General features: G+C 40.0%; 1 protein-coding gene across 3 annotated transcripts in view; it reads left to right on the plus strand.

Moving 5' to 3' along the window:
- The window catches only part of PTPN11 (protein tyrosine phosphatase non-receptor type 11), a 72,947-nt gene that overhangs the window by 24,663 nt on the left and 35,712 nt on the right, over window positions 1-12,572 (plus strand). For all 3 annotated transcript variants that reach the window (XM_057744475.1, XM_057744476.1, XM_057744477.1), the window contains 2 exons: window positions 2,267-2,383; window positions 3,221-3,334. In XM_057744475.1, coding sequence (XP_057600458.1) covers window positions 2,267-2,383; window positions 3,221-3,334 — 231 coding nt within the window. The remainder of the gene's footprint in view (window positions 1-2,266; window positions 2,384-3,220; window positions 3,335-12,572) is intronic.

The following is a 12,572-nucleotide window of genomic DNA, read 5'->3' on the forward strand; positions in this document are numbered from 1 at the left end:
TCACAAATTATGCAGCCAACAACATTAATTCCAGAACATTTTCATCACCCTGAAAAGAAACCCTGTGTTCATTACTACTCACTCCCCCACTCCCCCCCCCCCCCCCCCAGCTCTTGGCAACCACTAATCTCTTTGTTTCAATGGATTTGCCCATTTTGGATATTTTGTATAGATGGAGTCATATAGTATGTGGCCTTTTGTGACTGACTTCTTTTACTTAGCATGTTTTTCAAGGTCTATCCATGTTGTAGCATGTGTCAGCAAAGTGTGTATTGGCAAACATTTCGTTGTATGGATATATACCACACTTCGTTTATCCATTAAAAAATTGATGGGCATTTTGGCTATTATGAATAATGCTGCTATGAACATTTATGTATGTATTTATCATTTTGTGGTATTCTCTATTTGATGAGACATCATGTTCATGTTTTCTTTTAATTTATAAAGTATAGTTTCCTTTAGTTCTTTAAATACATTTATGCTAGCAGGTTTAAAGTCTTTGTCTGGGCTTTCCTCAAGGACAGTTTCTATTGAAAGCCTCCCTCTGTCCTCCCAAGTATGGACCATACTTTCTTGTTTCTTTGCATGTCTCGTAAGTTTTTGTTGGAAACTAGACATTTTAAATAATATAAATCTTTTGTCCTCCTGTCTGAGGGTTGGTGTTGCTACTTTTTATGGTTCCTGTAGCTCTCGTTGCTGTTTGTGTTTTCAGTGACTTTCCTATATTCTTTGTTATGCGTGGCCACTAAAGTCTTTGCTTGGGTAGCTTAGCAATCAGTTAATGATTGAACAGAGAGTTCCTTAAATGCCTTGAAACAGTAAATCTCTCAGCTTTTGCCAGGGAAGCTCTGTATGTGTGTGTTTGTGGGGCACGTCTACCTTCAGTGCTCTGGTAGCTTAAAACTCTGCCTTAGCCTTCACTTCCTGCTTGCTTAGAACCTCAGGATCAGGTAGAGGTAAAGGTTGGGGTCTTTTTGGATCTTTCCTGGACTTCACACAGCCCTGCACATGCACATGTCCTTCTAGATTCTCAAGGATATGTTGGAGGTTTTTAGAGCCCCTTATGAACGTTGCCTGGATTTTCCTTTTTAAGTTTTTGATCAGTCTCTTATTTGCCCTGACAAGTATTGCTGCCTTAGGCAGCTGTGATATTAAACAATTGCTGCTGATTGTTTTGGGGAGATCCCCTGAAGGCAGGGCTGAGTGAGCCCTAAGTCAGTCAAATAAAGACAAGCTCTGAAAACAGCGCTTTCCCAGGGAGCTGCTAAACAGACCAGACAGTGATAATTAGCTGGGGATAGGTCTGGAAAGAGCTCCAAATTCATCTTGTCTACACCATTTGTGCTAAGCTGCTTTGTTTTCACGGCTACTGTGGTTACGAGGCTGTTGGTTTTCAAACTACCGAGAAGCTGGGGAGAGGTAGGTGAGAATAGGGTGAGTTAAAAGGCCAAAGTTTGTTGTTCTTATCAAGAGTCAGTCTTTTTCTTGAGTAAATGCTCCTTGGACTTTATTGGTTAATTTTCAGAGTTCTGAAAAAGTTGAAGACAATTTTTGCCAGGGTTCTTGTTACTTCTGTGAAAGATTGGATTTTCAGATGTCCTTAACTCTGTCGTTCTGAAAGTGCTTCTCCCCCCACCCAATTTATTTTTAAATAAAAGATCATACCCAAATAGCCTCATATATTATTTCTAGGGTTTTATATTTTCTAAGTTTAACCATTTTCCTGTTGTTTTCCTGAAATAGCCTATTCTGGTCTCCTTGTCAGAAAAAATTTCCTGGTCTCTGTTTGTAATTTCCCTTTTAAATTTTCATTAGAAGATGCAAGTAAAGACATGTACATTGGGCTTCAGTGCTGTCTCACCAGCCTTGGAGTTTGTTGTGTTTCAGAGAGAAGTAGTTGTTTCTCTTCTGTTCAGCAGCCTTATATATAGTCAGTTAGCCTAGAGTATAAGTAAATAGTAAAGAATATGATTTTACTTTCTTTTTTTTTTTTTTTTAGCTATTTAGTTAACTTATGAGGGAGAAACATTTTTGTGGCCTAGTTAGTGTTGGATGCTTGTTTAGAGCTTCTCATACCTCACAAGGAACTCTTACATTGGGTCAGCTTCTCCATTTTCATCACCTTTGTCGCTTCTGTTTCTGTGCACTCTTACAACTGTTTGATCTTTCCATTATCGGTGGAGAGTTAGTCTCTGAAATTGAGTTTGGAAAAATGGTGATTTAACATAAAGGTCATGAGCATAATTTTTTTTTGTCTTGAAAGGAACTGAAATATGATGTTGGTGGAGGAGAGCGGTTTGACTCTCTGACAGATCTCGTGGAGCATTACAAGAAGAACCCTATGGTCGAAACATTGGGCACAGTCCTACAGCTCAAGCAGGTAAGCATATGGGAAAGCTAAACCCCACCTCCTTACAGAGTTTAAGAAGTCCTAACATAGACTATTCCAAATAGAAGTAAGTAGTATCGTGAACCTCCACATTCCCATCACCCAGCTTCAATTGTGATCAACTCATCAAATCTTGTTTCATTTATTACTCCGCTAACTACTTTCTTCCTGTAGTATTTGGAAACAAATTCTAGATAGTACGTCACTTTCATGACTGTCTTCATACGTAAATCTAAAAGGTCTTATGGAGTTTTTTTTGTTTGTTTGGTTGGTTTTTTTTGAGCATTTATGAACATCATTCACTTTTTTTTTTTTTTGAGAACTTTTATTGAGATACAGTTAACATACAATAAACTGCATATATTTAGAGTGTACAATTTGGTATCCCAATCTCCCAATTCATAAAAAAGGCCTTATGGAGTTTTAAAAGCAAAGTTTTTATCGAGTTTTCATCGTGATCTATCTTTGGTTACCTTTAGATGATCATACCTTTTCACTTTGGAGTTATTGCTGTTTCAAAGCACATTCTTATTATTTAGTGACAAATGATATCATTGCTCTAAATTGTGGTTTATTTATAAAGAAAAATAGGTTTGAGTTTATATCAGCAGAGTAAAGTGTGTGGCGATTGAAGAAAGATATATTTCCTGACTGAACAGAAAGGAAAGTGAAACTCTATTTGAAAACTTTTATTGTGAATACTGTGTCCTGTGAACTTCCTGTCCTTGCCTTTATGAACACCAACATAGAAGCCTTTTTTTTTTTTTGCATTAACACCTTTTTCTGTAATACTGTCTTCATTTCACACCAACTGCTGAATTTGATTAGCCGCTCAACACAACTCGTATCAATGCTGCTGAAATAGAGAGTCGGGTTCGAGAACTAAGCAAATTAGCTGAGACCACAGATAAAGTCAAACAAGGCTTTTGGGAAGAATTTGAGGTAAGTTATTAAAAAATTTTTTTGCATGATTTATTAAATACTATTCTTTTTTTTTAAATTAATTTTTATTGGAATATGGTTGCTTTACAATGTTGTGTTACCCTCCACTGCACAACAAAATGAATCAGCCATACACGTACAGACATCCCCTCCCTTTTAGACTTCCCTCCCGTTTAAGTCACCACAGTGTGTTAGGTAGAGTTCCCTGTTAAATACTATTCTTAATGGAAGAGAAGTTGGTCTGCTGTTTGGGAGTAGGTCCGAAAGACTCAGATCTGTATTCTTTCTTAATTTAGCCATTGATTGACATGGAGTAAGTTGCTGAGGGGGCTTTTCCAAATAGAATGGCATTGTGTTCTGGGAGAAGGGAGTTGGCAGTTAATATTCAATGGATGAGCCAATAGCTCCATTTGGCTCTTTTGGTTTGGACCGTTGGCAAAACCCCAGAAAAATAAAAGGATCTAATTCTTCAGAAGATTTCCAGCATTGGCTGGGGTCTTTCGAAAGAATCTATAGCTTTATTGCAGTGAATAAGTGAAAGACAATCATCTCATGGTGGCTTTAATCTGGGAGTTGAAATTTATAACTTTGAGAGGTTAAGTGAACTGATTTCTTCCCTGAAACCAGCTTGGGTAGGAGAATGTCCCCAGTGGGAGTGGGCTGTATTCCTGTCGCACTGAAGTGTGTCACCTGCCAACTCATTGTAATCCCTATTCTCTCCCTTATCATCCCTGTGACAGAAAACTTCCTCAAAAACAATTTGTGTGTGTGTGTGCACACGCGCCATGTTTACCTTCATGTAGTTATCCTTAGCATGTAGCACAGTGCCTGCTACACAGCAGAAACTCCATAAATGTTTGTTGCATAAGTATTTACATTTAGCTGATATTTATGTTATTTTATTATCCCTACTCTTTTTATGGGAATGATTATTCCATACTTTTTGTAGGTCTTTAAAATTCATAAGCATTTGTGGAATGAATGAACGAATGAATGGCCACATGAAGTCCTTTTAACCACAGTATGTCAGATCAACTTGGTGAGATGTTATTTGCATTTTACAGATGAGGAGCCCCAGTCTCAGGGAGGTTAAGTAAGTTGTCCAACTTCTGTACCACAAGTATTGATTGAATTGCAGCCCTGAGGATGTGTACAGAATAGAACCATCATGATCTTTGTCAACATTGCTGACCAGGGACTTGACCTCACGTTCATTCTTTTATACCAACATTGGGTTAGTCACCAAGGACACCATGGTGAACAAGACGGACAGAGTTTCGTCTTTAAGGAGCTTTGAGTTGAGAGAGGGATGAGTACAGAAATTTTAGAAACCTTACATCAAAGTTTGAATGAAAAGCCTATTTTTAAAAAACTTTTTATTATGCAAAATTACAAATTATACAAAAGCAAAGGGAATCATATAATTATAGCAATATATACCTATAACCCAGCATTAACAATGTTGATATCTGGCACCAGGTCTTAGTTGTGGCAGGCGAGCTCCTTAGTAGCAGCTTCTGCAAGTTGGCTTCTGCTCCTTCCTATACAACTCTAGTAGTTTTTGCTAGATTCCTTACTTTCTGGTGATGTGTTTTCCATGTCAGAACTGGAATCAGTCATTTCTCCAAGGAGTGAGTTAGGTTCTCTCTCATTTTCCGCCCTTTCTTCCTTCCTTCTCTTCCTTCCTTTCGTGGGAAGTGGTATTTAGAGACTGTAGTCTGGGAGCCAAAAGTGCTTATTGCTGTAAGGTTGGTTATTGCCTTCTCGATGGATAGAACTAGAAAAAAATTGTTTTCTTGAAATAAATTATGAGTCCCAATGATACTTCCAATTCAAATTTAGGACTCAGAGTAATGACTTCGGCTACCCCCAATAATATCATTACTGAAAATAGTTTAATTTTTTTTCCCAGGTTTTATTTTTTAATCCTTAGGGTAGATCTTTTAGAGATGTATAGTCAGATCACTGTGCTTTCAGCTTATTTGTAATAGTTCTTCTCTATGTGGTTTATATACTAACTGGATATACAACTAGGTTATTTGTTTCATTTTATGTTTGGATTTTAGAAATTTCTTTCTATAAAATTTTATTTACAATTATATAAAATATTGCCTTTGATTCTAAAGTCAGATATAAAAAAAAGTACATTCAAAGAAGTTTACTTTCTATCCCTGTCTTTTCCTCCTTATATTTATAGCCATTAAAAAAAAGTTGTAGTTTATCATTACCTTTCAAACAGTATAAGCAAATATATATCTCTAATTTCATAACCCATCCTTTCATGCATAAATAGTAGCATAATTTTACACACTTTTTCCCACCTTCGCTTTTTTATTACATTGGAGATCACTCCACAGTAGTATCTAAGATAGCCTTCATTCATTTTTACTGCACAGTGCTCCATTGTGTGGATGTACCATAGTCTATTCAACCTATTGATGAGCATTTGGGTAGTTTCCAAATGTATTACAAAGAAGGTACAGTGGATAGCCTTGTGCATGCGTGTTTTTCTGTTTTTGCTGATTTTTGTTAATATTAACATTTTTTGATGTTCTGTGTTAAAAAAGTGATGGTTGTTACTCATCTTTAATTTTTATTTATTTATTTATTATTATTTTTCTACTGCGCTGCATGACTTGCAGGACCTTAGTTCCCTGATCAGGGATTGAACCTGGGCCATAGCAGTGAAAGTGCCAAAACCTAACCACTAGGTCACCAGGGAACTCCCTCCTCATCTTTAATTTTTATTTTATATCCTACATGATTTTGGTTAGCATATTTAAAGTCTGAAAAGTACTGTTTTTAATTAAAGTTAAAAGATATCAAACCTTTCTGGTAAATATAAGAAATAGTGAGCTACTTTGTAATCTAGACCCATTTTTTTTTTAAATTTAAGCTCTTTATTGGAATATAATTGCTTTACAATGCTGTGCCAATTTTTGAGGTACACCAAAATGAATCAGCTGTATTCATACACATATCCCCACCCTCCCGTGACTCCCTCCCACCCTCTCTATCCTGGCCCTCTAAGTCATCACCCATCATCGAGTTTGTGTCCTTATGTTATTGTTATGCAGGAACTTCCCACGAGCTATCTATTTTATATTTGGTGGTGTATATATGTCAAAGCTATTCTCTCACTTCGTCCCAGCTTCCCCATTGCTCCCCCCCTGCAACCCAGTGTCCTCAAGTCCGTTCTCTACATCTGCATCTTTATTCTTGCCCTGTCACAGGGTTCATCAGTACCTTTTTTTTTTTTAGATTGCATATATATGAGTTAGCATACAATATTTGTTTTTCTCTTCCTGACTTAGTTTGCTCTGTATGACTGACTCTAGGTCTATCCACCTCATTACAAATAACTCAATTTCATTCTTTTTTATGGCTGAGTAATATTCCATTGTATATATGTGCCACATCTTGTTTATCCATTCATCTGCTGATGGCATTTAGGTTGCTTCCACATCCTGGTTGTTGTAAACAGTGCTGCAATGAACATTATGGTACATGTTTCTTTTTGGATTATGGTTTGCGTCAGGTATATGCTCAGTAGTGGGATTGCTGGGTCATATGGTAGTCCTATTTTTAGTTTTTTAAGAAACCTCCAAACTGTTTTCCATAGTGGCTATACCAACTTACATTCCCACCAACAGTGCAGGAGGGTTCCCTTTTCTCCACACTCTCTCCAGCATTTATTGTTTTTAGTTTTTTTGATGATGGCCATTCTGACTGGTGTGAGGTGATACCGCATTGTGGCTTTGATTTGCATTTCTCTAATGAGTAGTGAGGTTGAGCATCTTTTCATGTGTTTGTTAGCCATCTGCAGGTCTTCTTTGGAGAAATGTCTATTTAGGTCTGTCGTGCATTTGTGGATTGGGTTATTTGCTTTTTTGGTATTAAGCTGCATGAGCTGCTTGTATATTTTGGAGATTAATCCTTTGTCAGTTGCTTCATTGACAGATATTTTCTCCCATTCTGAGAGTTGTCTTCTAGTCTTGTTTATGGTTTCTTTTGCTGTGCAAAAGCTTTTAAATTTCATTAGGTCCCATTTGTTTATTCTTGATTTTATTTCCATTATTCTAGGTAGTGGTAGACCCATTTTTATATTACACTGTAATATAGCTGAGGCGATCATTTGCACAGACCACTTTTCCTATAAAGTGACTATGGACTTTAAAAAAATTACAGCAGCAAATTTGTATCTGGTGCAGTGATGGATTCTTTAAAAAGTTCACTTGGCAACGATTAGAGAAACAAAGTCAAACGTTCCTACAGCTTGTGGCAGTAGGGAGTTTTTTATGATCCTGTTGGCAGGGTCAGGATAGAACTTAGAAGGAAATCCTAGACTGACTTTTCTGACCATGGAAAAAGGTTGATTCTAAACGCTGACCTGATGGTTTCACTCCGTGACATCTCAAATTCAGTTCACCTTTTATACATTATTAACAACAAAATGGGGGAAAACTGAGTTGGCTTTCAGTGGAAATGGAAAAAAACAATATCACATGTGTACTCTACTAACTCCTCTGTGGAGGTCAGGCTGATAAATTGTCAAGCACTAAATCAGGGCATTAACGTTTCATTTAAACTGAAGCTAGATCCAAATAGCTGATGCCCTGCTTTCTCGATCTCTTATGTACCAGCTTCTTAAATCCAGTCAGTTTTTTAAAAATTGCCCTTTAAGGTCAGGGCCAGGGGAATAAGGCTGAGAACAGAACGAACCATTAAAGAAGAACTTAGGTACGTGGAAGCAGAGACTCATTAAAATCTAAATCCTCTGAAGCTGAAGTTTGATCCACAACAGCAAGGCATTATTATTTTAGTGGTTGTACCTTAGTTGTTTCCTGGAAGGTGATAAATGTAGGATCAGTTCATTCTTACTGTGTGTTCTGATGGCCTTGAAAGTGAACCAAAGCTGTACATTGCAATGCCATTGGTAATTTAACTCTTGACAGCTATGTTCTGTTTGTCTGCCCAGCTTCTGGTTTTCTGTAAAACTCTTCATGTTCTTCTGGGTATTTTCCCCCAGAAGACACTTATAAATTACTTCCGATTTTGACGCATCTTAAAAAGACAAAGTCTCTTGTGAAGCTCTTGGTTCTTTTCTCCTTTGCTCCTGAAATAAATTCAGGTTGATGTTTTTCTTCTGGAATATGTGGTGTGATCAAAAGATTGCAAACCCAAATCTTTGATTTTTCCTATAGATTCCCCCCTTTTTTTTCTTTCTTTCTTTTCCATTCTTTTCTTTTTTCTTTTTTTCTTTTTACTGAGGTAAAATGAGATTGCCCTTTTCTGATCTATGTAAACATGTTCTGCCTCCTGCATATCTCTGCTCATGAATTTAATGAGGTGGGTAATATTTCTAGATTTGTTGAAATGAAGTAGAGTTCTGTGGAAATGAGACTGACACTAAATAAATGAACAGGCAGGTTTTGATCCTGCAGTTTTGTCCCTGTGAAATGCAAGCTACCTGAAACCTGAATTCAGGCCTTGTGTGTCCTGGCGAGGGGCATATTGCATGGCTGCATTTGTAGGGTATCTGCCCTCTCTGTGCCTGTTCTTCCCTTTTGAGTCCCTAGACCTGAGCTGCCAGGGGGCGCTGTGAGCTGAGCCTGGACTACAGCTGACTACAGAACCCAAGTTGAGTATGGAAACCTTACTGCCAGTAGTCTACGGCTCCCAGTCTTTGCCTTTGTCCTCCTCTTCCATCTCACTGCACCCTCTGTAGCCAGGATCCCAGCTCTCCACACACCTGCTTCATTCTTCTTTCACTGCAGCAGGTTTCTCTGCTTCTTGACTTATGAACCTTACTTCCCAACCCCTTTCACATATTGAGGCTAGCAACCTTCAGTCATTGTATCTAAGTCTCCGAGATTTTTGTTAGTTCAGATGCCATCCATCTCTGGTTCAAGGACACGATCACATAGAACACGTATGTCTTCATGGACTACCATGTTTGGGGAAAATTAGTTCTCAAAGATGAGGATTATAGGGAGTTGGGCAGACACCCCCCCAAAATATCTCCCCCAAACAGTAGCCGTTGGTGGTGGCAGTGATTTATTTGCCCATTCATTTAGCAAATATCGACTAAGCACAGACTCTTTGCTGGAGTCTCTGTTCTAAGTTCTGGAGATGTAGCAGAAATGAGTCAGAGTCTTTATCCTTATGGAGTCAATTGAGAGAGAGAGACAGTAAACAAAGAAGCAGGTAAGTATTCAGTATGTGAGATGGTGATAAATGCTGTGGAGAAAATTAAGTAAGGGGAGATAAACAGGGTGTGCTGATGATCTATGATCCATTTTCACAGATCTCTCTGGCAGAGTGGCATTTGAGTAGAGACCTGATGGAAATAAGGGAGCAAGGCATGCAGATAACCTCAGGAAGAACATTCCGGGCAAAGGGAACAGCAAGTGCAAAGGCCCTGAAGTGAGAATGTGCTTAATTCGCATGATGCACAATCAGCAGCTAGGCCAGTACCGTCAGACAGGGGTGAGCAAGAGGGAAGCGTAGGTGGAGCGGTGGTGGAGGGGTCAGATCCTGCAGGGCATTGTGGTCCAGGTAAGGCCGTTGGCCTTCACTTGGAATAAGATGGAAAATCCAAAGAGGGTTTTGAGCACAGGACTGAGGTGATCACCCTGGCTGCCACACGGAGGACAGTCTGCAAGGGGGAGGATAGAAGCAGGGAGATCGGCAGGGAGGCAGACTGCAGTAATCTGAACAGAGAAATGATGTTGGCTTTGACCGTGGCAGCAGCGGTGGAGGTGGTTGGGATCTTGAGATTTTTTTGAAGGTAAAATTATCAGTATTTGGAGGTAGAGTTGACAGTTTTTATGGTAAGACAGAGTTGAGGCAAAAATAAGATGAAAATTTTGGGCTTGAGCATTTGGTAGGTTGGAGTTACCGTTTGTTTAGGTGGGAAAGAATGGAAGAAATGTGTTTTCGGGGAGACTTGGAGGGATGGGTTCTGGGGGAAACCAGGAGGGATGGGATTTGGGGCACGTGATCAGCTTTCATTTTGGACGTGTTAAAGTTTGAACCGCCTGTTACATGTCTAATGGGGTTATGATTCTTCAGCTAACTCAAGGGTGTTACAGGAGGGAGTGTACTAGAATGTTCTTCCGTCCTTACTTCGCCTTGCTGACATCTCCTCACTCTTCAGTTCCCAGCCTCAGGCTCATTTTCTCAAGGAAACCTCCTCCATCCGCGTCCCCGTGTCTGGGTTGGTTCTTCCTGTTCTGTGTGCACATAGCAGCGGGCCCTTTCCTTTGTAGCACTTACTATCCCGGGAATTCATGAAAAATTTGTGTGGTTATTGGTTTAATGTTTGTTTCTTATCACTGTGAATCCACAGAAGCACGTGACATTACAAGGTCTTTTGGAATAAAAAGAGGTTTTGTTCAAACCAAGTTGTTGGTGAACAAATAGACACACTTTGATCCTGCTATTTTATGTCTGCTGTGTGCATATTATCTAAGAAAATAGTCCAGGTCAGTCTGTGGGCCCTGCAGGGACAGGGAGTCCTGTTTTGTTCACTATGGCCTCAGAATCCAGCAGAGAGCCTGGCACACAGTAAGCACAAAATAAGTATTTGTGTTGTGCTGAATGTGCGCTCTTTCCCATAGCAAGAGAGACTTGTGCTGGCTTCAGGCCCTTTGCTTATTTTCAACAGGGAACAGCTTTCTGATGCTTAAAAAGTATGGAGGAATGTTCCAGGCTTTGCTTGGAGATGTTCCTCTTTATTTCCATGCAGTTTTCACATGGAGCCCCTGTTTGAGGCTTAGTGAATGCGCATTTCAGTCTCTGAGGCCCCTCTACGCGCTTGCTTAAAAGGATATCATTTAGGGTCGGAGCAATGAATTTCAGGAAAATTTTAGTTTTGAACCACTTCTGTTTCTGATTAAAAAAAAAAAAAAAGAAAACAATACACACAGACAAACCCCACACAACAGCTTAATAAGGGGCTCTATTTTCCCAGCACTTTAAAGCTTGTTTTCCTTAGTAATCTGAGTTTTCTTCAAAGCCCAGCCTCCTTCCGTTATACAAGCCTCTCTTCCCTGTCGTGGTCTGAAGCTGTTCTCCGTTGGCACGTGCGTTGCCGGCATTTCTCTGACATCCACAGATGTCCTGGATTCTGCCAGTAGCTCTGCCAACCGACGTGTCTCCAGGAGGAGCTAGGGCCTGTCTTCAAACCCATAGTCCAGTTTGATTTCTTTAAAGTGATTATATCCCGCTCAAGGGAGCTATAAATTCTACTTGGAGATGTTTAGCTTTTATGGAGACAAGACTTTAACTGCACCCCAAAGGTGTGTCTCGAATAATAATTCTTGCTGGTGATCTCTAGTGGAAATCTTCCGCTTGGTGACTAAGCAAAGCCACATTGAACAACAGCCCCCAACCAGGGCTCCAGCCTGTGTTTAAAAATGCTTCAGGATGGCAGCCTTGAGCCGTCACCAGGACTTTCCATCCAGGCCCGAGCTCCCAGATGTTTCATAGAGGGCTGCTACCCTCCTGCGGGCAGAGCATCACAGTGGCTAAGGGGCTTTATTCCACAAGCGCCATTCTGGAGAAATTCCTTTGTTTCCTTTGAACTATTTCTCTTTCAGCCCACCCCTTTTTGGTCTGTGCCTCTCCAGTATCAGGTTTTTCTCTTTAGAGTTGTTTTCATTTGTTGGAGCTGCTTGACATCTTTACAGAGAATTGAGGAACCGAAGGTGCTTCCAGGTGCTTTCACATCTCTGCCGTACCTTCCGCTTTGCTTTTTGACCTTGCTGCTTTCTGCACCCGCCGCGTCCTTCTGTCTTCTCCATCCAGTGGGCCTGTGCTGTGGCCTCTGTTTCTTTTTAGCTCCTTCCTTCTTTAACCCTGGAGTGTGACAGCCCCCCCCCCCCCCCCCCCCAGTATACTGAAGTAACACTTTGAGAAGACACAAGTGGCTTTCTAATTGTTCTTAAAAAGTAGTCTTTTCTGTGGCCTCTTTCTCCCGTGAGCTGCTCTTGACACAGCTGTCCAGCTCCTCATTCCCACCATTTTCTTGTTTCTCTGACCTGCAGCAGCGCATGCCTGGTTTATTCCTTCCTGCCCTCCTTGTGCCCTTTTTGCTGTTCGTTGCCTTTTCTTCTCCCAGCCAGTTAACTCTGGTGGTTCTGCAAGACGTGGTCTGGGCCCCCTGCTCATTTTGCTTTAAATCTGCTCTTCCCTGGGGAGCACGTCCATTTTCACCCTACCCTTAAGTTTGTGT

The sequence above is a fragment of the Hippopotamus amphibius genome, chromosome 8 (assembly GCF_030028045.1).
Source record: "Hippopotamus amphibius kiboko isolate mHipAmp2 chromosome 8, mHipAmp2.hap2, whole genome shotgun sequence".
Taxonomy (NCBI): Eukaryota; Metazoa; Chordata; class Mammalia; order Artiodactyla; family Hippopotamidae; genus Hippopotamus; species Hippopotamus amphibius.